The sequence below is a fragment of the Chinchilla lanigera genome, unplaced genomic scaffold (genome assembly GCF_000276665.1).
Source record: "Chinchilla lanigera isolate Chin_1 unplaced genomic scaffold, ChiLan1.0 scaffold00008, whole genome shotgun sequence".
NCBI classification, from domain to species: domain Eukaryota; kingdom Metazoa; phylum Chordata; class Mammalia; order Rodentia; family Chinchillidae; genus Chinchilla; species Chinchilla lanigera.
This window is the reverse complement of record NW_004955409.1, coordinates 8415479-8442767: the sequence shown is the minus strand read 5'-3', so window position 1 is coordinate 8442767 and position 27289 is coordinate 8415479. Positions and strand designations below refer to the sequence as shown.

At 49.4% G+C, this 27289-nt stretch overlaps 1 protein-coding gene across 3 annotated transcripts in view; it reads right to left on the bottom strand.

Annotated features, from left to right (window-relative positions):
- Positions 1 to 27289, bottom strand: part of Dlgap5 (discs, large (Drosophila) homolog-associated protein 5) — a 37548-nt gene that overhangs the window by 2820 nt on the left and 7439 nt on the right. For 2 of the 3 annotated variants that reach the window (XM_013510318.1, XM_013510319.1), the window contains exons 3-17: positions 26462 to 26661; positions 24774 to 24836; positions 23663 to 23747; positions 23454 to 23576; positions 22125 to 22195; positions 20485 to 20753; positions 18990 to 19114; positions 17656 to 17782; positions 16458 to 16543; positions 15645 to 15805; positions 11348 to 11437; positions 6628 to 6826; positions 3619 to 3787; positions 1675 to 1735; positions 973 to 1213 (exon numbers count right to left, since the gene is read on the bottom strand). In XM_013510318.1, coding sequence (XP_013365772.1) covers positions 973 to 1213; positions 1675 to 1735; positions 3619 to 3787; positions 6628 to 6826; positions 11348 to 11437; positions 15645 to 15805; positions 16458 to 16543; positions 17656 to 17782; positions 18990 to 19114; positions 20485 to 20753; positions 22125 to 22195; positions 23454 to 23576; positions 23663 to 23747; positions 24774 to 24836; positions 26462 to 26661 — 2070 coding nt within the window. The remainder of the gene's footprint in view (positions 1 to 972; positions 1214 to 1674; positions 1736 to 3618; positions 3788 to 6627; positions 6827 to 11347; positions 11438 to 15644; positions 15806 to 16457; positions 16544 to 17655; positions 17783 to 18989; positions 19115 to 20484; positions 20754 to 22124; positions 22196 to 23453; positions 23577 to 23662; positions 23748 to 24773; positions 24837 to 26461; positions 26662 to 27289) is intronic. The other variant, XM_005376750.2, reaches the window with a different exon arrangement.

Here is a 27289-nt window from a genome sequence, read left to right as displayed (position 1 = left end):
TATATGTGTATATGTGTGTGTGTGTGTGTGTGTGTGTGTGTGTGTGTGTGTGTGCATATATATATATATATTTTTTTTGCTTGTTTGTTTTCCGGTACCAGAAATCAAAGTCATGACCTTGTGCTTGCCAGGCAGGTGCTGTGCCACTGAGCTAAATCCCCAGCCCCGTATATATATATACTTTAAATGTAAATTTTTCAGTAAAATTCTTATCCTTACCTTCAGCATAGCGTTTTCTACAAAATTTCATGCTGAAACCATTAAAAGTCCCCAGTCTGACAGGGGGAGGACGGAATGTCCGGTGAGACCCGTACCGCGGGGGTACGCAGATGGCACACGTTCTCTCACGACCGCAGGGGCGGGCCCCGCTAGTTCTGGAGCTGTTTGCGGGACACGGCCTTGTGGAGGCCCAGTGAGGGACGGCAGGTGTGCGCCACCACGGCCTGTGAGACCCGTGCAGCGCTGGGGAGATAACCAGGGTGCCTGAGGTGGCGGTGTGCTATGTGTGAAAGAAAACTGGAAACCGGAGGGAAGACTTCCGTCCTCCCAGCTACCCCACACGGGTCTAAAGGGCGACGTCCCCGGGCCCTGTGTGGCTTGGTGTTTGTGGCCGGTTTTTATGGCGTCTCCCTGAGGGCTCCGGGACAAGCAGGACATGACAACATAAACTGTTTTATTAGGCATTTATTGTGAGTGTCAATTTTTCAACTTTCATCTTTAGGAACCGGCACTCAGAATTATTTATGATGCTCTACACCTTAATCCAAGCTCTTTTTTTTTTGTCTTTTTGAGACAGGGTCTCACTATGCAGCTCAGGCTGGCCTTGAGCTCACTCTAGCCCAGGCTGGCCCCAAACTCACAGCGATCCTCCTGCTTCAGCCTCCGGAGGGCTGGGATTACAGGCGTGTGCCACCACGCCTGGCTCCAAGTTCATTTTTAAACAGCGCCTTACTGTACGTGAAAAGCTCTTACCTGACCGAGAGGTTTTAGCGGCTGCTTCTGGCAAGCCGCTCCTCTGCGGTGGGGAGCTGTGCTCAGGACTGCTCATCAGCACATCCTGTGCGGTCGGTGAAGAATTCAGCTCCCTTCTTTCCACGACCCCCGGACTCTGCTCCCTGCAGGTTCTCATCTCCTCTGCTGCTCCACTGGCGTGATGCGAGCCCGCGGTTTCGGTGGGGAAGTCCCCCGTCTCCAGGTTTGACGTATTTACATCCTGGAAGTAAAAATGGCCATTACATTTAGTTACAAAAAACTGAAACGAAGTCTTGGTGCTATAAAATGTTTAAAAAAAACTTTCACTTTTGACATTCTGATCACAGCCGAAGACCATCGCCCTATAAACCCCACAGCCTTGCTTCTGGCAGTGACCTCAGGTAACGTGACAGTGACTGTTGCAGAGCTGGCGATCCTCGCAGTCGGTGCTGCTCACTCAACTGTCAGACAAACGAGTGTGACCGTCGCCACAAGCCTGGTTTGCACAAAGCGGCCAGAGTTTGCGGCTCTAGCTCTCTAGTTCCGTCATGTGACGTGAGCTGAGGGACGCACAAAGCACTGAAGAACGACCCTGCGTGATGCGGATTTCCGGCCCTGCCCCTGGCTAGTGTCCTGGAGCTGCTGCGGGTGACAAGATGAGCAGACCATGCCCCGGGCCTCTGCCGCGTGGCCAGGACTCACCTGGTTCACCTCCATTGAATCTTCTAATCTGGGACACTGAGCACCTCCAACGGCACTGTTCCTGAGAAACAAAAGAGCATTCTACTTAGGATACTGCGGCTGTCTCTCGCCTGTGTTCCGAGTCTGCCCTTCATGGAGGGCCGAGTGTAGAATGGGTTAATGGGGCCGGGGATGCAGCTCAGTGGCGTAAGCACCTGCCTGGCAAGCGCAAGGACCTGAGCTTGATTCCTGGTACCAACAAAACAAAGCAAAACAAAAAAAAACAAAAGAGAATGGGTTAAAGATGGAACCTGAACCCGACGGAGGAAGGGCCCAGGCCCATGTGAGGAAGTCAGCACTGGCTGCACCACTTGTCCCTTGAAATACAGTACGTTCAGCCGGGCATGGTGGCGCATGCCTGTAATCTCAGCACTCGGGAGGCTGAGGCAGGAGGATCACTGTGAGTTTGGGGCCAGCCTGGGCTACAGAGTAAGCGCAAGGCCAGCCTGAACTGCATAGCGAGACCCTGTCTCAAAGAGACAAAACACACACACACACACAAATAGTATGTTCTGTAGTGAGGTCCTTAAATCCGCCTTTTCTTAAGAAACGCTCCAGCCACTCCGAGGTCATTTCTTCAGAACTCTACTCCGTCCTCCTGTTCCTGGCTTCACTGTCCCTTACCCGAGGGCAGCTGCTCGTGTGCAGCGTGCTTTGGGGCAATCAGTAAACATTTGAGAACACATTTGTAATAGGACCGGATGCAGTTCTGGATCTTCCTAGAGCAAGAGCGTATAGGAAGGACCCATACTGCAATGGAGTAGCTGGCGCCTGAGAAATGTAATAAATTGGTGTTTTATTTCATTTTTTTTTTTTGTCTTTTTGAGACAGGGTCTTGAGGCAACTCAGGCTGGCCTTGAGCTCACTTTGCAGCCCAAGCTGGCCTCGAACTCGCAACGATCCTCTTGCTTCAACCTCATCCTCTTGCCTCAGCCTCCCAAGTGCTGGGATTACAGATGTGCGCCACCACGCCCGGCTAAATTAGTGTTTATGACTCACAGGTTCCACACCCAAAGTACTCTCAAGGCTGACTGCGCTGGGTGTACAGCAGCAGGGTTCAGGCCGAGCGCGCGAGCGCTTTGTGTTGAGTACCACGCTCTCATCGACGCTGCCCAACCGCGCCCTCTGTCATCAGGCGCTGCGAATGCCCGGTCTCGGAGCGGACCCAGCTCCCGCTCCGTCAGCAGCTCGGGGCGCTCTCGGCCCTGTGCATTAGCACTTCCTCGTGGCATCTCCTGGGTGCGAGTGTCCCTCCCTGCAGAAAGAATGCGGGCGGCACCCAGCTTCACCACGTTCAAGCTGAATTTCAGGGAGTTAAACAAATTTCAAAACTTCCGACTTGGAAATGGGGGCCGCAGCACCCCACGGGTTGCTGAGACGACACCCAGGACCAGCTGCTTCTTCCAAAGGCGCCTACAAACCTGGGGCGGGGATCATCAGAGAACAGGGCTGTGAGCTCATGGGCCCGTTTCTCGCCGGGCACTGAGCTGGAGTCCCCACCCCGCTCGGGAACCTTATTTTTTGTGGGGGTCTCTTGCTAGGCTGCCCAGGCTGGTCTCGAACTTGGCAGCTCGAACAGTGCTCTTGCCTCAGCCTCCTCGGCCGCTGGGCCTACAGGACCACGGCACCGCTGCTGCCACCTGAGAGGTCAGGCCTCAGCTTCCTCGCTGAGGAAGAGAAAGGTTTCTAATGACACTTCTCTGCGAAATGTAATTAAAAATATGTCTGCACACTGCACCAGCTTAACCTGCAAGTTTTTTTTTTTTTTTTCCCAGTACCAGGAATCGAACTCATGACCTCACGCTTGCCAGGCAGGGGCTGTGCTGCTGAGCTAAATCCCCAGCCCCTTTGCAAGATACTTCATACGCCCCTGTGTTACAGGTAAGGACACGTTAGAGAAATAACCTGCTCTCAGGGATATTTGAAGACAAAGTCGTCTTATCACCATGTCCACTGCACGTGCTCCGAGGGCTGGGCTTCTCCGGCGGCGGCATCTGTCCCTGACGGCCCACCTCAGCCCTGCTCTTGGGCCCCGCTCTGGTGACCGATTTCGGCGTCCCGTCACAGGAAAGCACTGGAAGACAAGAGAAGTCAGCCCAGCACCAAAAAGTCCCCTCGTCCTCTTCCCTCTGCTGCCAGGAAGATGGTGCAAGCCCTGCTAGACCCCACTGGTGTCTGTCAGAACCATCCGCCCCACAGCGCCCCCATCAGGCCCGGTTTCCTGACACCGCCGCTGCGCAGTACCAGAAACAGCCTCTAGGGGCTGAGGTCTCCAAGGACGGCGGAAACGGACCACGCACAATACCAGTGCGAAGAGCGTTCCAGAAGCTACGACACGCGCGGACCTGCTCATTTCGAATGTTACTCAGCAGACCCCAGCCAGCGAGTACCACGCCACCAATCCGGAGAGAAGAGTTGCTGTGGACCAACTGTCAACGTCCATCTCTCTCCCCCTCTGAAGACTAGAGGTTTGTTTCCAGCAAAGGGAGAAACAGAAGGTCTCCGGCTGAGGGGACACGGGACAGAGTGGGGAGATGCCACGTGGGAGACGTGAAGAATAAGCGAAAATTTACAGCTGAACTGCGGAGATGCTCAACCTCCTCCCCGCTGCACGGCTCCCGAGTTCTCGGCAGCCACAATACAAAGGGGTACGAAAAAGTATAGTTCATGTTTACATTAAAAAACTGATTACAAGCTGGGTGTGGTGGCGCACGCCTGTAATCCCAGCATTTGGGAGGCTGAGGCAGGAGGACTGTTGCAAGTTCGAGACCAGGCTGGGCTGCAAAGTGAGCTCAAGGCCGGCCTGAACTGCATAGTGAGATCCTGTCTCAAAAAGACAAATAAAAATAAAAAATTGGTTATAGTAAGAAACACACTGCCATTAATCACCACTTCACAAACACGCATCCCACCGTCCTTGCCGCTTTCTGCAGCACTTTTACAGGTTCTCTTTCTCAACTACCTTTACACAGCGTGATGGAAAATACTCTAAACGCCGCCACCCAGCGGAAAGGCAGGCTTGGCAAGACCTGGCAGGGTGCCCTCATCCGTGCTGCTCGCCAGACCCGGCACCGTGAGACTTCCGGCTCCGACCCAAAGTCAGAATGACCCTTGGGGACATCAGCCACGCCAGTGCAACTAAAGCCACAACACAGCAAGGAGAGACACTCGCGGCAGAGGACCTGCAGAACTGCTTCAGACAGCGGCAGGGATGATGGGGTAAGTGTGCTCTCAGTACGAGGGAAATATTTTGAGGGGGATTCATACCAATGTGCCTTTACTCTAGTGCACTCTTACCGGTGTAAACACACACCAGTTTTTCAATACTCTGTAGGCCGCAAATGAGAATAATCTTCCGCGGGGAACCTGAGTAGCCTTTCATGTGCAGGTTCCCAGGGTGACAGCCAGCTACCTCGGCCCACAGAAAGGGGCCTAGTGTTCCACCTTAAATCCAAGGGAAGTTTCTAACACAGGGACAGAAACCAAGAGACAGGAAGCAGAAACGAACTACACTGGGAAAAGCAGCAGCACCCACTGCACAGAAAGGTACGGCCAAGCTTAGGAAACGCAGGCAGAACCTGGAAAAGGCAACACTGGGAATGAGAAAGACCAAAGCACGACAGCCAGCAGGAACGCTGAGGAAATCTCCCAGGGCAGAGAACACAGTACACACAGGGAAAAAAGATTAGTATCTGAGAAAGAAAAAAGTTTCCAGAAAGACGAAGATCAAACCTCGCTTAGAGAGCAGGGGCAAAGCAGTCAAGGCTCAGTTAGTGTGGACGCCCTGGCGGGTGAGAGGCCTCTGGGATCTACTGCGTCTGGACCAGTGCGTGCCACTCCGCACTTTATAACGGAACGTCCATTTCAAAAGGTCAGTTTCTGCACACACCTCCCCGTCTGTGAGGACGGCGGCGGCCCAGGGAGGATGCGGTGCGGCAGCCCTAACCCTGGCACAGGAAGCAGCTGGGTCATGACAGGGGCGCTGACGGAGGCTCCTGGGTTCTCACCAGCCTAGCAGCTTCAAGTAAGAAAAACAGAACCAACAAACAAAACCCATACCAGCTCTAATTCCAAACGGACAAGGGGGTCAGGCTCCAGAGGGGCCCGAGGAGGGCGGGGATGAGAGACGGAGGCTGGAATCCACTTGCAGAAGGTGTCCCAGTGGACACAGGCCTCCTAGTGGACACCTGGGGCTCACACATAAGTAATACCAATCAAGAGCAAGACATTTCTAATGAAAAAGTCGAAAAATAGTTTCTAAAAAACAGAAAATCTTAAGATTGGTTTTCTAAAGTATTAAAAACTAGTTCTGATGGATGTGGTGGCGCATGCCTATAACCTCAGCACTTGGGAGGCTGAGGCAGGAGGATCGCCAAGCTTGAGGCCATCCTGGACTGCATTGAGAGTTCAAGACCAGCCTGAACTACAGAGTGAGACCTGTCTCAAAAACAAGGAAACAAAACCAAACAACCCCCTCAACTAGTTTGACCAGAATATTTTAAAATTGGGAAGTTAGTTCACTTTTTGCCTTTCAAACACATTTGATGGTGCATGATTCTTTTTTTTTTTTGTACCAGGAATCGAACTCAGGACCTTGCTCTTGCCAGGCGTTTGTGCTGCTGAGCTATCTCCCTGGCTCAAACACATGTGAGCAAGTTTTAACTCCGCCGACCACGAAACCCAGCCCCGCTGAGGATGCCACGCTGGATGCCCACTCTTCCCCTCTCAGCACTCACCCCGCCTCCACCGGTTCTCATCCCTGGGCCGAGACCCAACCTTGGACAGGACAGCGGGGCCTCGGGCACAGCGGCGGCAGCCCCGGGCTGCCAGCCCACCTGCCGACCACTGAGCGCGTCGCCCCTCCCGTGAGCGCCCACCCGCCTGCTGCCCGGGCCCCCAGCCCCGCGCACTGACCCGAGCAGGACTTGGCGGGGCTCTCGACCCGGAAGAAGCCGCCGTCGAACACGACGCTGTCGGCGTCCCCGGCCCGCCTCACCCGCTCACGCATGGCACTCTTGACCGCGGCCAGGCGGCTTCTGGCAGCTGCCCGCGCGGGGTCGTCTGCTGCTGAGGTCGCTGTCGCTTTGCTGGCCGCGCCGGGGACAGGTTTCTTCTGTAACGAGAGGTCTTGATATGAACCAGGGCTGCCTGCTACCATCTTAGGAAAATGTTCTAATTCTGTCATGTGCTATCTAAAAATATATCACAAATTCACCATATATTGTCTTTTGGGTTTTTTGCTTTTTTTGAGACAGGTTCTCGCTATGCAGCTCAGGCTGGCCTCAAACTCCCAGGGATCCTCCTGCTTCAGCCTCCTGAGTGCTGGGATCTGGGGAGCAAGGTGAAGGACAAAGTCCCCGTCTCCAGGCACCCGGTGCTCACTGGGGCGAGCGCAGACAAGGCCGGAGGGCAGGCCGGGCTGAGAGAGGCGCTCCGGACGCAGTGGCTGGTGAAGGCGTCAGAGTGAAGCAACGAAGGCTGCAGAGGCCGCAGAGCCTGCAGGAGAGCGGGGCGCAGGCAGCGGCGACCTGGCAGCAGCCCGAGGACAGCCCTCCGCTCCGTCCCAGGCGCCAAGGCTGCGCTTGCACAGAGCACGCGGGGTGAAGGGTCGGGCTTCTTAGCAGGAGAGGAACAGCATCAGGGTCTACGCTGCAGGACGCTGCCTGGCGACAGTGTGCAGAGTGCCGGGAAGGCCACGGCCTGAGGCCGCCAGGGAGAGGGGGCGGCACACAGCTGGTGTGTGTGTGTGTGTGTGTGTGTGTGTGTGTGTGCATGTGTAGGCGGAGACGGTGGAGGAGGAAAAGGAGACACGCATTCCCTTCTGTGAATACAGGCTGGTGACAGCTTTGGGACAGGGAAGCCCTGGGCTGTGCGGAAATGACTTATTTGGGACATGCCGATTTTTCAGGTACACTGAGTCAGGACACAGGATGGCTAAGGCGGTGAAGTGTGGTCTGAAAGGCAGACCTGACAATCATCAGAAAGTGGGTTAAAAGCTGCACAGGAGGGGCCAGGGGTGGGGGCGGCTCTGTGGCAGACAGCTCACCCAGCCCAGCGTGAGGCCGGAGGTCAAAACACGAGACTGGAGGAACCCGCCGCACTTAACACCACGCAGGGGCGGGTCCGGAAACCGAGGCCGGGGCCTCCTGGCTGGCGATGAGTCACCCCGGGAGCGGCTGTGCCGCGGGCAGATGGGGAAAGGGGGCTAGGACGTGGAGCGGGGTGGACAGTGAAGCTGCAGATGACCGTCAGTCAGTCAGTCAGTCAGTCAGTCAGTCAGAAAGCTGCCTGAGGCTGGGGGAGGAGAGGAAGAGGAGGGGGTGGAGGCGCAGGTGGCAGGAGACGGCTCAGGCCCGGCCACCGGCAGGTTCGTTGTGAACGAGGGGAAGACGGTTAGACACATCCACGAGCGGAGGGACAGGGGCCGCAGACACAGCAACGCTAAGGACAGGAGGACAGGCACCACGGGCCGCGGAGCAGGTCAGCTCGACCGACTGGTTGCTAAGCTTCACGGCAGCCTAACGGGAGGGTGCAGTGCAGACTCGTCAGGCAGGGTGAGCCCCGGTGTAGGCCCCACCCCCTCAAAGAAACGACCCCCCAACCAAGCTGTTAGGTTCGTGTCTAGACGTCCCCCCAAAGCCTCAAGAGGTCACCAGGTGTTTTCAGAGGCGGCTGAATCCACAGTGTGATTGACTCACAGTGCAGTGCTGGATTAAGGGCGGGTGACTGCTGGGTCAGTCCACTGATTGGACTGGCACTGCCCTAGTCCCCTATAGTATAAGGGACAGAAAGAGGCTTGTCTCACTCTCCCCTGCTGCTTTTGCTGTCTTCTACCGCCATGAACGGGTTGCTTCTCTGCCATGTGCCAGCCTGCCTCGGAGCCATCTGATTACGTACTGAGAGCTCTACAAACTGTGAGCTAAACAAACCTTTCCTCCCTTAACTTTGGGCGTCAGGCATTTTGTCTCAGCGAGGAGAAAAGTAACAGACATAAAGCAAAAAAGAAAAAAAAAAAAAAGCAAACCCAAAATCAAACTCACAAACGGCAGCCTATAAAATACAGTAGGAGAGTGCCATCTGCCGGTAACAGGCAAAACTGCAAGACTCTCACCAGATAATAGTCGTTGTGCCCGGGCCAGATGATTTCATTCCTCAATACAGAACAGAACATTGGGGCTGGGGATTTAGCTCAGCGGCAAAAGCGCCTGCCTGGCAAGCGCAAAGTCGTGAGTTCGGTTCCTGGTACCAGAGAAAAACCAAAAAACAAAAACAAAACAAAACAGAACATTCTTCACTATTAAGATTTGAAATTCTCGGGGCTGGGGATTTAGCTCAGGGGCTAAGCGCCTGCCTGGCAAGCGCAAGGTCATGAGTTCGATTCCTGGTACCAGGAGAAAAACAAAACAAATATTTGAAATTCTCTGTCTTAGAGAATTAGTCACCGCCTTCAGTGTCCCTGTCATGAGACCTCATCAATAAGGAACACTGTTATTATCACATCGGGGAGGTGACGGGATTGAACCCAGGGCCTTTGCATAGAGCTACATTATCAGGATTCTTTTTTTCTGCACTTCTCAGAAGCACACATGGCCAATAAATGCATGAAAAATTGCTCAGCATCACTGGTCATTACAAATGCAAATTAAAACAGGAGTGGGATTTCATTTTAAATCAAATAGGGCCAGGGATATAGCTTAGTGGTGCAAGCGCCTGCCTGGCAAGTGCAAGGTCCTGAGTTCGATTCCCAGTACCAAAAAAAACAAACTTGTGCCTACCAAGATATCAAATAAATGCTGGCGAGGCGGCGGAAAAAGAGCCTTTTTACTTGGCTGACGGGATTGTATACTGGTGTAACCACTACGGACATCAGTACAGAGACGCCTCAAAAAACTCAAACTAGAGGTTCCAGTTTACCCAGCCGTTCTCCCGCTAGGTATCTTCCTGAAGGAGTTAAGGACGTCCTATTACAGGAAGCCATGCACGCTCAGTTTACAGGAGCACAGTTCATCATGGTTAGATCTTGGAAGCAGCCTGCGTGTCCATCCACAGATGAAGGGATATAGAAAAACACGGTATTTACACACCAAGGAGCACTACTGTCCCATGAAGAAGGATAAATGTCAGTCATCTGTAGGAAGATGGGTGCACCTGGAGGCCATAATGATAAGTGAAATGAAGCCGACTCACAAGCTTCAGTATCAGACCGCTTTTCTTATATGAGAAACACAGAATAAAAAGCCAATAGGGCCTGGGAGATCTTTTTCAAATGGAAAAAGATCAAGAGATGAAAGGAGGGGAGGAGCCGGGTGTGGTGGTGCACGCCTGTCATCCCAGCACCTGGGAAGCTGAGGCAGGAGGATCGTTGCAAGTTCGAGACCAGCCTGGGTTACAAAGTGAGCTCCAGGCCAGCCTGAACTGCATAGCGAGACCCTGTCTCAAAAAGACAAAAAAAAAAAAAAAAAAAAAAAGGAGGGGAGGAAATGGGGATGAAAAAAGAACTGAGATGTGTTTTGTACATGTACCAACTCCACACAACAGAGGTAACCGCTACATACCGCAAACGCAGACCACTAAATAATGAAAGCTGAAAATAAACCAGGTGTGGCAGAGCACGCCTGTAATCCCAGCACTTGAGAGGCCAAGGCAGGAGGATTGCCACTTGAGTTCAAATCTACATATCTTCCCAAAGGACTTAAGGACCCCCTATTACAGGGAGCCATGCACACCCAGGTTACAGCAGCACAATTCATCATGGTTAGATCTTGGAAGCAGCCTGTATATCAACAGATGAAGGGATATAGAAAATGTAGTGAGTTCAGCCTGAACTACACAGCAAGACCCTGTTTCAAATACACAAACAAACAAACAGGAAAAGACAGAAAAAAATAAATAAAACCTATCAAACAAAAAGGTACACAAGATAGTCTGCTAGTCAAGAACATAGATTCTGAGCCGGGCGTGGTGGCGTATGCCTGTAATCCCCCCACTTGGGAGGCTGAGGCAGGAGGATTGCTGTGAGTTCGAGGCCAGCCTGGCCTACGAAGTGAGCTCAAGGCCAGCCTGAACTGCATATTAAGAACCTGTCTCAAAAAAGACAAAAACCCCCCAAACAAACAAACAAAAAAAATCCCATGGATTCTGGAATGGGAAATTCTGGCCCGAAGCCCAGCTCCACCTTTGACAAATGACCTGACGGCTCTAGGTCTTTGGATTTCAGTGTCTCTTTTATAGCATTGCTGTCAGATTAAAGGAGTTAATGTGGGTAAAGCTCCTGGCACGTCACATACATTATCAACTCAACTACTAGCATTATTGTTACAACCAAATCCACAAGCACAGTTTAAAAGAATAAAACCAACACCAATGGAACCCGCTCTCTGGGGACATCAAGGGCACCCAGTCAATCAGTCCTTATGTCCTTCTCCTGAGCAATGAACGTCCCACACTTTGTGCTCATTGCTTCCTTGCGCTTTCTCTAGAGGCAAGTGAATCACTTACGTAATATATGAAAGTAATACAGGAAACCTACTCTATAAAGTGAGAGCTCAGAAGCTGAATGTTTTTAAACTTAAAAATGCAAGGAACGATCAGAAGAGTCTATATTAGAAATCCGGATAGAAAACCCACAACTTACTCGTAAGACTTTCCTGCTTGCGCTACTGTTTTGCCATCCAGATTCTTCAAGTTTCATCAGATTGATGAATTTTTTATTTACATCTTCTATCTGTTAATAAATAAAGCCCAAGTTTATCAGGTTAGTGCTACCATATTACAGGTGAAGCTCAAAAAAAAAAAATTTGAGAATGGCAACTCATAAATGGTGAATTACTGAATCTTTAGTGTTTGAATTAAGAATTTTAATTGTAGAACTGTCCTTATTTTTGATCTTACAAACCTCCAAGCTCTGCATAAAGGATGACATATGTGAAAACTCTCCAAGATCATTTTCGACCACTATAATGGCAGGAGAGGCATCTTTTGCTTCTTAAGTTATACAATATGGAAATCATCTAAAAGGTATCCATCCAGTTCCCTGCTGAAGGGTGTCTCGGCTGCTTGCACGTTTTGGAGATTGTGAATAATACATGAAGTGTGGAGTGGACAGAAGCTCCGCGCTCATTTGGGTAAATGTGCAGACGGTAACTGCTGGACCATATGTTAAGAGTGTTCAGTTTGGCAAGACGCTGCCAGGCTGGCTTCCAAAATGCGCGCGCGTTGTGATCTCAGCAGCAATCACGGAGCCGTCCTGCAGTCCACGTCGGTGGCTTCTTCACCAGCCTCGGTGTTGTCCACGCGATGCTCGCAGGCGCGCACGGGCGCTCCAGGGCTCCCCGCCGACCCGAGGCTCCCAGGACGCGGGGTGCCGGCCCCCCTCCATAGGTACACGCGCCAACTGTTTTCTTCCGGGAGGCATCTGTTCCGCTCCGCTGCTCGCTTGCTAATTTGCTTGTTCATTTGTTTTTTTTTTGCTTTGCAGCCATCGGGCTGGAATCCAGGGCCCCTTGCGTGCCAGGCAGGCGCCGTCTGCCTGGGGGCTGCACCCCCAGTCCCGCGTCCATCTTCCGGGTGCAGAGTTGAAGAGTTTTGCGTTTTACGTAAGTCCATCAGAGATGTCTTGTCCTAATACTTTCCTCCCAGGCTGTGGCTTCTCATTTAAAAGATTCAGGCAACATGCGTCCTAGTAGGGCGGAAATCAGGGTCCCATCCGGGAACTGCTGGGCTCCTTCCGGGGGCGTCCACGGCCCACAGCCCGCTAAACGCACACAGCGCCCCCTCTGCGCATGTGTACACGCGTCCTCTCAAATGTCCTCTCTCAAAACACGGAAAGGTCAGAATGACCCAGGACTCAGCAATTATCAACAGGTGATTTCCATCCAAGACGCCAATTCGGTTCGAGGAGGAAAGGGTACTCCTCAACACACAGGGCTGGCAAAGTGGATATCCACACGCAGAAGAGTGCAGTTAGACCCTTGCAATCTCGTGTGTAAAAACTAACCAACTAGACTGTACACCTACTTGGAACAGAGCTAAAAGTATAAGAAAAAAGCAAAGAAAATCTTTGTTGGGAGGCTGAGGCAGGAGGATTGTCAAGAGTTTGAGGACAGCCTGGGCTACATAGTGAGTTCAAGGCCAGACTGAACTACATAGTGACACCCTATCTCAAAAAACCCAAAATAACAACAAAAACAACCAAACAAGCAAAAAAAGAAAATCCTTCTGACTTGTGGTTAAGCAAGAGTCCTTAGACATGTCAAAATCACAACATAAAAGGACAAATCTCATGAACTGAATTTCACCAAAGTGAAAAACATTTACACTTCTGATAAGATGATTAAAATCATGCTACAAACCCAGAACTTCCTCTTGGTACAATGAAAAACACCTTGATCGGGCTTTCCATTCATTCATTCATGCATGTGTCCATCCATTCATTTTCCTTTTTTTTGGTTTTTCTCTGGTACCAGGAACCGAACTCATGACCTTGAGCTTGCCAGGCAGGTGCTTTGCCGCTGAGCTAAATCCCCAGCCCCTCATCCATTCATTTTCCCAGAGCCCTGAGCCTCCCGGTCCAATCCAGCTACTGCTTCTCAGGCTTGCTACACTGTAGCTTAGGTCTGGCTATGTACCCCAGGCTGGCCTTGAACTGTGGTGATCCTCCTGCCTCAGCCTCCCAAATGCTGGGATTACAGGAATGCGGTATGCCACCGTGCCTGTAGATTGTCCACCACGCCTGTAGGTTATCTTAAATTCCTCCTACACTTTGGCCACTTCCTCCGTCCCTCTCTGGGGCTGCAGCTCACCCTCTGCTCTTCTTGTCCACTCCTTATCTGTGAGGTACTTCCGCAGTTTCCTGAGAAGCGAGGGAGGAGAGCAGGGAAAATGTGGTCTGAAAAATGCCTTCTCAGCCTTACACTCAACTGGGGACAGAACTCCAGGCTAGGAATGACTCTCACCCAGATTTTCCAGAGCATTGTTCCTTCAGGTTTTAAATCACCCCCAGTGAGCCAGCACAGTGGTGCACACCTGTGATCCCAGCACCTGGGAGGCTGAGGCAGGAGGACTGAGGTGAGTTTGAAGCCAACCTGAACTACTGAACTACACAGTGAGACCCTATCTCAAAAACAGATCGCCAGTGAGACACCCAAGGTACCCTGATTCCGGGCGCTCTGTGTGAAGCTGTTTCTCTCCGGAAGCTCCCAGATCTCCTCCCGCTCCCCCAGAGCTCTTTGAGCACACACTTCAATGTGCGATGGCCTGGGTCCCTCTGGCCCCTGTGCCGGAAACTCAGTGGTCCCCTCAACCTAGAACCTAGGCCCTTCCTCCCACCTTTTGTTCCAATTTTAGTATATATGCTGCCGAAGCGAGCACTCCCCCACTTTTTTTGGTACTGGGAATGGAACTCAGGGCCTCACGCTCGCCAGGCAGGCGCTGTGCCGCTGAGCTACATCCCCGGCCCAGGTCCTCCCCTTCTGGAAGAAGAATCTTAAACTATTTCATTGCTCATTTGGTTCCCGCTACATTTCCCTTTTCTTTTGGTCCAAAAGCCGTTCCCGGGACTGGGCCCCTTAACTTGCTCATCTGTCCTCCCCCATTTTACACCTCCCTTGGCTCTACTTCCTGGGACTGTTCCATACTATCATCGTCCAACTCTGTAACTTATACTTTGCTCTTATTTTCTAACCTCACAGGCTAGTTTTGTGGTTCAGCATTTCTGCGTCACTGAGGAAAGGCCGGCTCTCTGAGAATCTTATCATTTGCTTTTAAAGGTTCTGCTTTCCTAACATAACCCCACTGACTTCATCCCAGTAGCTGTTTCCCTGAGGCCTGCTCTGGTCTCTGTCTTTCAGATCTAAAACCCCCTTTGTGAGCTGGGAGGTAGCTCAGCGTGCAGTCCGTGCTTAAACGCACAAGGCCCTGGGTTCCATCCTTAGCATCAACTGAGACAGAAATAGTGCCAGGTGTTGGGGGTGCACACCTGTAAGCCCAGCACTCAGGAGGCTGAGGCAGGAGGATTGCTGTGAGTTTGAGACCAGCCTGGGCTACAAAGTGAGCTCAAGGCCAGCCTGAACTGCCTAGCGAGACCTGTCTCTAAGACAAAAAAAAAAAAAAAAAAAAAAAGAAATAAAACACTCTCCTTCTAATGCCTGTTGTTGGCTATCAGTTCTTAAAATGCTATTTTATATACACATTTTTAAAATAAGTTCAACAAGCTAGAAAGCAATACCCCCATGCCTTTAACTAATAATTTCCTCTATTGTACAATTTTGTGCTTTAGATGAGAACAATGAGCCAGGCATGGTGGTGCACGCCTGTAGTCCCAGCACTCAGGAGGCTGAGGCAGGAGGATCATTGCAAGTTTGAGACCAGCCTGGGCTACAAAGTGAGCTCAAAGTCAGCCTGAACTGCATAGCGAGACCCTGTCTCAAAAAACCAAAAAAACAAAAAAAAACAAAAAAAAAAACAAAAAAAACAACAAAACCAAAGATGAGAATGATGCTGTCTCTAAGTTCCTCATCATATAAAAAAAAAAACAAAAAAAACAACAAAACCAAAGATGAGAATGATGCTGTCTCTAAGTTCCTCATCATATTACAGCCTCTCTGGGACAGAGAGTGCCCTTTACCAACTCCTGATCCAAAGCCTGGCACAGGACAGGTATTCACCAACTGCTAATTCAAGCCCAGCTTGGCTCATTTCGCTGTGTAGAACTGCTGCAGACTATCTGAGGGCTGGCCATAATCCCAATGCTAACTGCAAAGAAAGTAACCTGACAACACGAGGCGGAAGAGCATCAGTAGTACATTTTGACAGCGCAGCTTAATAAAACGTAATAGCTCGTTTATTACCCTAGGTCCCTAAGCGACTACTATGATTCCATTAAAAAAAAAAAAAAAATCAAGTTAATATAGTCAAAATACTTGGCCACCCACCTGAAAATTGACCATATCCCAAAACCCGTCCAGGTCCGTGCAGGTGGTCTCCTTCTCGCCCCGCTTATATTCGCAGTCATCCACCAATCCTTCAAACTGCTTGAATCTTTCCTTCATGAGGAGCCGAGTCTGGCCAACTGCTGTGCGGATGAGCTCTTTAGCTGAAGGAGGTAAGGGGGATTCAGAAGTAGAAGATGGAACAGGGCCTTTACAGCGAGCCAACCAACGATAAGACTTCATCTCAAATACCCAAGGGCTTACAGCATCAAATCTTTAAAGCAAAACAAAAATACTACCGCCAAACTTCGTCATACAGATGCCAACCATTAACTTAGCCTCAATGCCTCGTGATGTCCGCTCCCATGAGCAACACTCAACATGGTGCATTTTGTAAGAATTCAAAAAAAAAAAAAGGAATCCAACCTCAGACAACACACTGCACACAGCATCTAAGCAGAACTTTACACTGATAGTGGCACACATTTTTTTTCTAAGCAGCTTTGCCAAGTAAGATGAAAGAATGTTTTAGAAAATATTTAGGTAGTAATTTTCCTTTATTCAAAAAAGATTTTTGTACTATAAAATAATCCCAGAAATTGATGTCACCCATACTCATATAGTCTAATAATAAAAGTCTTACACCTCTTTAGCACAGGGATTGTGGGGAACAAAATTATGAGAAACGAAAAATTCTTGCTCTTTTGAATAACAAAACTATAAAGTTGGGACAGGACTAGATTTCATGTTTCGGATGAGTGTAATCATACTGAAAGAAACAAAGCCAAGATATCCTCGAATACAAAGTTCTCTCACCGTCATCGGAAATGTCCAACTCAAGCTTCCGGTCCCAGTCTAGGCAGTGCGAAGTTAATTTCTCAGTTTCTGACTGGAGGATATTTCTAAAATTATGACACGCATTTCAGTGTGACAAGAACCAGTGTTAACACAACGACACGATGATACACGATACAGGAAGATCTAAGAGGTGCGCACAATACTCCCTTCCCAGAGTCGATGCGGCATTATTTAACGAATGGCACCAAGAGTCCATTTCCAAGCTAGCATTTCTAGGGTGATCTGTCATGCTCCAGAGGCCGGGCAGAGTCCTCATCCTACGTGTGCGTCAGACCCTTCGATGCTGTCCCCGGAGCCATGGCCCACACAGCTGCCGAGAGCTAGTGAAGTTAACAGCTCTTAAGGCTGGGATTAAAGTGGCCGGGACTCAGAGAACCTGAGCACGAGGCTTTCCGCGTCTAAAACCAGTGGTCTCAACTGGAGCCAATCTTGCTCCAAGGGATATTTAGTTGTTGTCTAGAGACATTCTGGATTGTCACTACTAGCTCCAGATGCCAGATGTCCTATGTCCAGGATGAAATCCCCACAAACAGTACACAATCTAAAATGTCAGTAATGCTAGAGAACCCTGAGCCTGAGGTAAGTGTAACCAGTTTCTATAAGAAAGCACTGGAGCATGGACAATGGAGCCTGTGCGGCAGCAGTGAGAGTGTGTGAAACTCCTCTGCCAGAGAATGTGTGAAATTCCTCCGCCAGTGACTGCGGAAGGGTCAGCACTGGGCAATTTTTGACCTATATATTTTCTTACCTTTAGAGTAAGAACCTCATGAATGTACTAGCTATTGGAAAAGTAAAATCTAAAAGTGAAATTCACCTAGCTTTCCTCCATTAACTTACTGTGTTCAGTGTTTATACATAAAATATTAGTACTACTATTATTGTTTTGTGGTTCCGGGGATTGAACCCAGGGCCTTGTGCATGCTAGGCAAAAGCTCTACCACTGAGCTACAGGAACAGCCCCTCTGTTGTGTTTTGGAAGCAGTATCTTATTAACCTTCCCAGGCTGGCCAAGAGCTTGCAATCCTCTTGCCTCAGCCTCCTCAGCAGCTGGGATTACAGGTGTGTGCAAACATGCTCAGCTAAAATTAAATATTTTAACTTGGCCTTAAAATGTCTAGACATTAATATAAAATTCTTGGACCGGGAATAGACAAACCTGAAATATAATACATCGTGCTGTGGCTCAGGGATCTGACCTTTGCAGGTCTCGAGTGGCAGGGCTTCGTTTATGGACAGGCCATTGGAATCTTTAGTTGCAACTTCATTTTGATTTAAACCATGTTCTACAAAGAAAACATTACATATAAATTTTAAAAGAGCAATTCTTAAAATGACATTCATCACTAAAAGACCTTTTTAAAAAAATTCTTCATGCATGCTTATATCTGGCAATCTGAGTGACTGATTTGAAGGCAACAATATGCAATGGAACTACCATGGTGAATTCCTACCATCTTGTCTACTGAAACTCTATTTTCTCTCATGTTTTATCTAATAATTATTTTCCTATTCTCTTTAATGGTTTGAACAATCTTCTTACATCTGGTAATCTGAGCAACGTAGTTGAAGATAACAGTATGTAATATAACCACTGTTAATTCCTATCATTTTGTTTTGAAACCCTGTATCACTGTAAATGTCCTTACTTTGGTTTGTTTATGTTTGTGATGCTGGTATGCTGCTATTGTTTTTTTTTCTCATTCATTACTCTCTAAAATGAAATTAAAAAAAAAAAACTTCAATATTCTCAATGTTGGCCAGGTGTGGTGGTGCACACCTGTAATCCCAGCACTCGGAAGGCTGAGGCAGGAGGATCATTGCAAGTTTGAGGCCAGCCTGGGCTACTAAAGTGAGTTGAAGGACAGCCTGAACTGCATAGTGAAACTCTGTCTCAAAAAAGAAGACAAAAAACCAAAGAAGACAAGAGAAAAATATTCTCGATGTTAAATTTTTTTTTTCTGACTGTGACAAAATTCATTTGAAAAAGTGAAAGTGAAGAGTCAGGGAGAAACTGGCTCTGCAGAGTGAGCCTGGGCCAAGTAAGAGGACAGAGCAAGTTAAGAGCTGCACCCTGGAGGACGAGGGGTGGGCTGTGGGGAGGAAAACTGCTTTTAAGTTTCGATTTCTGCCTCAGTCATTTCACTCACCACATCTACTCCAAGGTGATTGTCGGTAACTTTTATCTTTTCAAATTTACATTTAGTTCCTCTGCCTTCTCACTCCGTAGTTTGTTTATTTACTTATTTTTTTCTGGCATAGGATCTCACTATGTAGCTCAGGCTGGCCTCAAACTTGGTAAGTAACCATGGCTGGCCCTGAACTTGCAATCCTCCTGCCTCAATCCTCCTGCCTCAGCTGGTCTAGCCTGTATTTTTCATTCTGTCTTTGTGAGTCCAAGGCCTCAACTCCTAACGTATGATGAAAACGAGCTCTGAACAAATCACTGATAAACCAAAATCCAGAAACGTCAACAATTTTAAAATACTGTACCTTCTTTGCAAACTGTTATGGAATCCAGGGGACATACGGATTTACTTGAATCTTGCTGCAAAGTCTTGGTAAAAGTCTCACATTTTGGGGCCGAGATTCGGTTTCCTATTTCTTGCATCTTATCACTAAAAACAATGACAAATATATTTTGTGAACCATGAAGCCCATATATCCCACTGCAGGGTTTCAAAATTCTGTTGCTTTTTTAAAAGTCTGAGATAAAAGACATGTTTCTATTTAAAAAAAAAAAAAAAAGCTCATTCTGGAAGGGAAAATGTAAAAGCCTGCAGTTGGAATGCCCATCTTTATTAATGTACTGTAGCAAGACTCAAAGACTCTGAAGCTCCCCCAGTGGAACACTGCAACTCGGACGTCTTGAGTTGAGTCCAAGCGTACAGGAGAGCTGCGATCCGCCTGACACAGGACAACTTAGGTTCTGACTGGAATTTTAATTTTGATTTACGACCCGTCTTGAGCTATGACCCAATGCTGGCCTCTTGTGCTTCCAGATGGTCTCAGATGCGGATTTAACCATGAGAGAGCTCTGGAAGGAACAGACACTGACACATCCTTTGCCGTGTGGGGTTCACTGAGAAACCCCGGGCCAGGGTCCCTCTAAGGGCACTGAGGGCGGCCTGTGCCTCCTGCTGACAACCTGAGTTACAAGTTGCGTTGCCCCAGGGAACACACTGAGTTCCTAAATCACGGGCCCACTGTATTTGCCACTAGCCAATCTTGCAAAAACACTCTTGCCCTATCTTTCAAAGATTCCGCCCTGTGCTTCAACATGTGGCGAGTTTAATTATATTTTTCCTGTTAGAGGCCGATTTTCTAAAGGAACTTTCAGCCCAAAATAGCCCAATCTGAGCTACTCTTATGGCAGTTTTCTTTTCTTTTGTCTTTTTGAGGCAGGGTCTCGCCATGCAGTTCAGGCTGGCCTTGAACGCACTTTGTAGCTCAGGCTGGTCTCGAACTTACAACGATCCTCCTGCCTCAGCTTCCTGAGTGCTGGGATCACAGGTGTGCGCCACCACACCTGGCGGTGATTTTCTTCTCTAAATGGTATATTAAATCACTAATGAAAAGCAAAAAGCCCCATATTGCATGATGAGAACAGCAATGATAGGAAATATGGAAACCGCCAAAAAAAGTTACCAGAGCCTTCAGAGGAACTTTCCTTAGAAGTATGAATCTGTGTGAGTGTGTTTGTGTGTGTGCGTGCGTGTGTGTGTGTGTGTGTCTGTGCCAGGAACCAAAATCAGAACGCTGCACTTGCCAGGCAGGTGCTGTGCCACTGAGCTACATCCTGGGCAGAAGCACAAATTTTCATGATTTCTAATCAACACACTTCACTAACTAAAAGCTCACAACAAATCTAAGAGAGGCACCCGTCACTCCTCTTAACACAGGCCTCGTTCTAAGGTTCTACGTGTGTCCACAACGTATCTGCAGCTCTAGTATCTGCGTGGGCTGCTCTGTCGGGCTGGGTGCTCACCCCTCCGGCTGGAGAAGGCCCCAGGGGAGGCTGGGTGTCAGGAAAGCCTCGGCGCTCCTGGGCGTCATGGGCGTCACCTGATAGGTCCTCACACCCTCCAGAGGCTGGAACACGAAGTCTTTAGGCGCGAAGGAATTCTTGCCTCTTGTTCTCACGAGATTTGTCTTAGGTAAGTTTTCCATTTCCGGTAAGACTCCATCTGGCTCAGTGTCATGTGTGACACTGGTCCGTGAAGTATTTTCTTCACTATGGACTTTAAAAGAAACAACCTAGATATCAGTAAACAGAACAGAGTCAGAATTTCTAAGGAAATGCGGTCAGGCAATCTCTACAGGCTTGAAAATGTGACGGTGGGGCTGGGGCATTGCTCATGTGCAGGGCGCTTTCTAGCATGCAGGAGACCCTGGGCTCCAGGCCCAGCACCGCAAAAAGACAGACAGAACAAAGGTGCCAGGTGGGATGGTGCAGGCTTGTAATCCCAGCTCTCGGGAGGCTGAGGCAGAAGAATTGCTGTGAGTTTGAGGACAGCCTGGACTAGATAGTGAGACCTATCTCAAAACCAAATACAGTACTTGGTATTTAAACATAAGATTCAGAGGTATCTAAGTGGCTAGATTTTAAATTTTTTTTTAGGTTTCTGACTTTTTTTGGGGTCTTTTTGAGATAGGGTTTCACTATGTAGTTCAGGCTGGCCTCACACTCATAGCAATCCTCCTGCCTCAGCCTCCTGAGGGCTAGGATTACAGGTGTGGGCCACTATGCCCGGCAGGCTTCTGACTTTTAACAAGATCTGTTTTCAAACTAAGGTATTTCAACCTGGACAGGAGGTTCGGCGGCGGTAACATGATTCGTAAAGCCAGTAAAACTAGGGTGATCTTTAGGGGGAGCTGAGTCTCAGAGAAGAGCTATGAGGTCCAGGGGATCTGTACGGTCCTCAAGGCGTGATTGACCTCTGACTCTTACTAAGAAGCTAGACATATAAACCAAGAGACTGGGCCCTGAGAACAGTGCTCTCTGCTTAGGGCTTTACCAGACACTGCTGGATGCACTCAGACACCTTAACTTGTTTCTTTTTTTGTCTCTGAGAGAGGGTCTCGCTATGCAGTTCAGGCTGGCCTTGAGCTCACTTTGTAGCCCAGGCTGGTCTTGAACTCACAGCGATTCTCCTGCCTCAGCTTTCCCAGTGATCACTGTCGTGCACCACCACGCCTGGCTGGCTTATTTAATTCTTACAACTCTTTGCAGGAATTGTCTACAAGAGACAGAAGACAAGCTCAATGACACAAGCTGCTCAGAGTTTTACAGCTAATCCTAAGCAGCGACAGTACTCAAACACAAGACTGCGGGGACCCAGGTCCATGCCGTTCACAGTATTCCATCCTATCTCCTAAGTAATTTTCACAGAATGGCTCCTCTCAGCCTCTATTCTTCTTCTCCATCCTCTTTCTGTTAATCAAATTATGCTTTCTCTACCTATAACACTAAGAAATGTGGAAAAACAGCAGCAGGAAATCCTCTCCCTGCTCCCCTCCGGTTTGAGAGGCTTGGCCACTCGGGCAGGTCCCCCTCAAGTCCAACTTTATGAGAGCAGCAGTGAGATTTGCAAAGCATCCAGACAGAAGCCCACGCCTGCATGCTACCTTGTCAGCTTTCGTTTCGATCTTTGTGGCAGGTCTTCCTTTATTTGGTGCCTTTCTTTCTGCTTCATTATCTGAAATAAAAATGAAATAAGCTTATCTGTTTTCACTAGATACAGAATGAAAAGTCCTAGGTAATTTGGAAAAAGAAAAGCGATGATAGGAATATATGTCTTGAAGGACTTTTCGATTGAAACTTTTATGACAAAAAGGAGTAAAATTTCCTGACAAGTACAGGACACTTGTTTTCAAAATAAAACAAGAGTGTCCTACTTTTTCTTTTTCCTCTGAATACCAAATATATATGTATTAGTTAGGAAAATGTGGAAAGCCTATAACCCCAGCGACTCAGGAGGCTGAGGCAGTAGGATTGCAAATTCAAGGTCTGCCTGGGCAACTTAGTGATACCCTGTTCAAAATTTAAAACATCTAAAAGGGTTGGGGGAGGCTCAGTGGTAGAGCATTTGCCCAGTCACACACATACATACATACATACACATATACACACACACACACACACACACACACCCTCAGTCCCCTCACTGAGTCGGCATTCCAGGATGCGCTTTTCCACCTTTTTTCCTTGCCCACAATGTCACGTACGGTTTGGCAGAGCTGCAATCCTACTGCTCAGTGCAACCTGTTTCTCTTTGCTGTATGTTTTTACAAGTCTTTACCCATGTCTTTAAGAGTTCTTTGGCAACACTGTTAGTGGCTACATTATATTTCACCAGATGGATGGACTACATTTTCAATGTCTTTTTTTTTTTTTTTTTTTGAGGCAGAGTCTTGCTATGTAGCCCAGGCTGGCCCCAACTCACAGCAATCCTCCTGCCTCAGCCTCCTAAGTGCTGGGATTACGGGTGTGTGCCACCACACCCTGCCCAGCTAGAATTTCTCCACAGATGGACTACGATTTGGGGGCTGTTCCTTTCTCACTTTGAAGCACTGCTTCTGCTGATGCGGGGCGTCAGCATCCCGGCCCCCACCGTGTAGGGGCTCTCAGGGCACAGAACAGAGTTCAGGATGAGACACTCCCATTTTCTTCTTTCTCAGAGAAGCACAGGCTGATCTTAAAAATCAAACACAGAAACCTGAAGGACGGAAGTATTCCTGTTTAGCCATGTTCGATAAACAGTTCTTCGCTGGGCCTGGTGGTGCACGCCCTGACCCCCGCGTTCTGGGAGGCTGAGGCAGGAGGATGTTAAATTCAAGCCCAGCCCGGGGAATTTACAGACTTATGGAGACCCTGTCTCCAAATAGAAAAGGGCAAAGGTGTAACATGATGCAAACGCCGAGTTCAATCCCCAGTACCCAAAACAAAGTCCTCACCCTGAGCAGCCCTTGTGACCGTCCTCCTGACTGTGGCCACAGGGACGGGCCTGGGGACCTGCTTGGCGGCCAAGGCGGCCGATCTCGTCATCCTGGCGGGCGGGGGCGCCGCCGGGGGCACAGCTGTGGGAAGCAGCGGCGAATGTTCGTCATTAGTGAGCACGGCCGGGCAGCATCGCGACCCGCGCGACAACTCCGAGCATGCCCACCTTTATTCTCTTTGTCCAGCGCTCTCCTGCAGGCAGCCTGTCTTCCTCCAGGTCCGGCGGCCCGGACGTTACTCGGGACAGGGATCTGCTCAGAGGTGAAGACGGGAGCTATGTGACGTAATCGCTCATGAATCAAACTGCCCGATTTCTAACCTGGAAAATGACCCCGCACCCGTACGCTGGTAATTACAAACACTCCGACAAAAAGCGCACCGACTCAAAGAGAATGAAGGAAAGGTTTTCCGTTATCAAATCTCCCGACCGCCTTCCATAGACACCTAGAACTGACAAAAGGCAGTGAGCTAAGCTGGTGAGAGCAGCGGCCACCCCCTTCCGCACGCCCGGCCTGCTGCGCTTCGGACCTCTGAGGGGCGCGGAGAAGACCCCTCTCCCACACAGAAACTCCCCCTCGGGTCGCTCAGGCCCTTCACGGCCGCAATCCAGTGCCACCGACTGAGCAAGGCTCTCCCAGAACATGGGAAGTGTCTGACTCCTACGCGTTTGCTATTTTATTGCCAGGCTTACATGAAGCGCCACCAAGCCGGGGAATTTTGGCGTTTGTTTTCTTTCTTTGTATAGTTTGTTTTTCCTTACTGTAATCCAGGGCCTAGAGAATGCCAGGAACACGGGAGTCACTCGAGGTCTACTGACTGCATGAGACCTGTCGTCCTGACCTGCTAAGAGTGACGCAACTTCCCTGCTTCTCCTGTACTTATTTTAGAGACCTCCTGGAGTCCCACCCGAGGCGGGACAAAAGACCCCAAAGCCTCTAACACCCCACCACCTCGCTTTTCACTCCCGCCTGCATTTCCGGCAGGCAGCCTGCAGCCCCCAGAGAAGCTCCGCAAATGGCACACAGGGGGACAAAAGCCGCAGCTGATGGACGTCATGAGGGACATGGGGGCGAGGATGCTTCGGCTGGAAACTTCCGTAGCGGATCCCCTAAAACTGCCCCAAACCACTGCACCCCGAATAATCACTTTACTACCTGCTAACTCAAGGGAACTGGTCACTGCGTTTGAATCTGATACTTGATTAAAAAGAAGTTTACTTCCACTAAGGAAACAGAAGCATAATTTGCCGTTTTAGTAACACAGGTTTCCAGCTTTACCTTCGTTGGTTTCACTTGGTCCCTGGCCTTGGATCTCGTGATTCGTTCAGAAGATGAAGCAGCCTTCAGCAGCCGAAAGACCGAGTCAAAACAAAACAACACAACAGAAACAACTGGTGCGGTTCATTTCCACGTCTCATTATAAATGAAATCCCCAGTTTGAATTTTATCCTTGCACACCTACATTTTCTGACTCTGGCTGGATTTAAATTATGTTTCAGTTAACATCTTCAAAACTGCCAGGGATATAGCTCAGCTGCATAAGCGCCTGCCTGGCAAGCGAAAGGTGCTGAGTTCGATTCCTGGTACCAAAAAACAAAAAACAAAACAAAAACCACCAAAACAAAACAGAACAAAAAAATCTTCAAAACTTACTCAGGTTTTTTAGGAAAAGAAGGCACCTGAAAGCGTATTTCCCAGGTATTAGAATCCTAATGACTGAGATTGGCTATTTTGCCAGGTGCAGTGGTGCACGCCTATAATCCCAGCACTACGGAGGCTGAGGCAGGAGGAATACAGTGAGTTCAAGGCCAGCCTGAACCACATAGTGAGACCCTGTCTCAAAAAGCCAAAAAAAAAAAAAAAAAAAAAAATTAGCCATTTTGTTAAGTTGTAGATGAGCAGACCCCAGTAAGTCAACCTCTTCCAAGGTCTGTTTTTCTTCCAAACAGAAATAATCTCTCCCTCCCTAACATTCACAGACTGCATTTAGCTACAGCTTTCAACTATGAACTATACCTGTCAGTTTTGGTCTCTTCACACTATCCTGATGTCAAACTGTACTCAGAATAAATACTCAAAGATCTGCTAAGTAAAGTAATGACATTCACGAGGCCCACAAAAGCAGGCGATTTCTTAGACCTTTACATTATTAATTCGTTTTTGTTTTTGTTTTTTTTTGAGATGAGGGTTTCCCTATACAGTCCGAACTGGCCTTGACCTCATGGTGACCTTCCTGCCTCAGCCTCCAGAGTGCTGGGGTCACAGGCCTGCACCACCACGCCTGTAATCCCAGCACTCGGGAGGCCAGCCTGGGCTACAAAGTGAGCTCGAGGCCAGCCTGAACTACATAGTGAGACCCTGTCTCAAAAAGACAAAGAAGAAAAAGAAAAATTCTTACTTCAACCAGGACTGTGTGCAATGACATCTCTTAAACACCTCTTTAAAATGAGATCTGTCCCGTACGTCCTCCTCCTGGCACTGATGCCTGCGGACTCCTCCTGCTCACAGCGGGGAACACCCTGCTGCCCTGGCTTCAACTGTCCTACAGCTGCTGCCCCTGCCACAGCCCCAGCCGCCCACCCAGGTCCTGCCCAGCACCATGTCCCTCCTGCTTCCCAGATGTGCCTTCCTGTTGTCTGATACCCAGGATGGTTCCTAGAAGGTGAGTTTTTTCTTTGAGACAGGGTCTCACTATGCAGTTCAGGCTGGCCTTGAGCTCACTCTGTAGCCCAGGTTGGTCTCCAACTAGCACCGATCCTCCTGCCTCAGCCTCCGGGGTGCTGGGATTATAGGCGTGCGCCACCACGTCCAGCCCTGAGCTACTATTATGTCATTCTCACTTCCTACCAAATAGTTATATGAATAAAAAAAGGGACTAAGGGGAAGGGCTTCGTTCCATCATTTAATCTCTGAATGAAAATTCCAGGCGAGAAGAACTTATTCCTCTGCACCAATTAAAGCCATACATTTACCATTCTCGTCTCGGCGTTCCTGGTTCTGGGCACCGATGAGAGGAAGGAGGGGGCGTCGGGCGTGAAGTGGCCCACTTTGAACACGCCTCGCTTCGCTTTCTCCCTCTGCTCTTTCAGCTTTTGAAGCTGCTTTTCCTCTTTGTATTTCTGGAGCATTTGCTTGCGCTGGTCACTTAGAGTAGTTTTCACAGGCTCTGAGCAGGAAAGAGGAACAGAACACGCAGCGCGTGAGTATTTCAGACAAAACAGCTGCGCAGCCGCGGTGAGGCCCTTTCTGACCGACTCCACGCCGCCCTCGGACGCGGGTCACTTCCGACCCGGGCCAGGCACGCAGCTCAGCGGCGCAGCGCCTGGGTGGCAAGAGAAAGGTCCTGAGTTCTGATTCCTGGTACCAAAAAAAAAAAAAAAATCTCGTGTGCGCCTTCGCCTGCTCACCTTATTAATGGCTTCCTACGCAGGGGAGGGGCTGTAGGCTGGGGAGGGGCTGTAGGCTGGGGCAAGACTCGGATAAGGGCCTCCTTAGGGCTCGCAGCTAATCCGGCTGGAAGAGTGAGAGCGCCTGCAGGGAGCGCAGGGCCGGCAGGGGCTTGAGTGAGGACGGCTGCCCCTCCCACCTCCCATGGGATGTCAAGGAAACAAAGGTACACACCACCCCTCCTTGATCACCAACCCCAGGGGCCGTATGTGTGTACGGCTCCGACTACCTGTGAGTCCCAGAGACTGAGGCCCTGACCAGGACAGGTGGGCAGGCGATGCCGGGTCCATCTGTGACAGCCCAGAGGGGCAATCAGGTTGTGCCAAGTTTCGCGTATCCATCTGGGA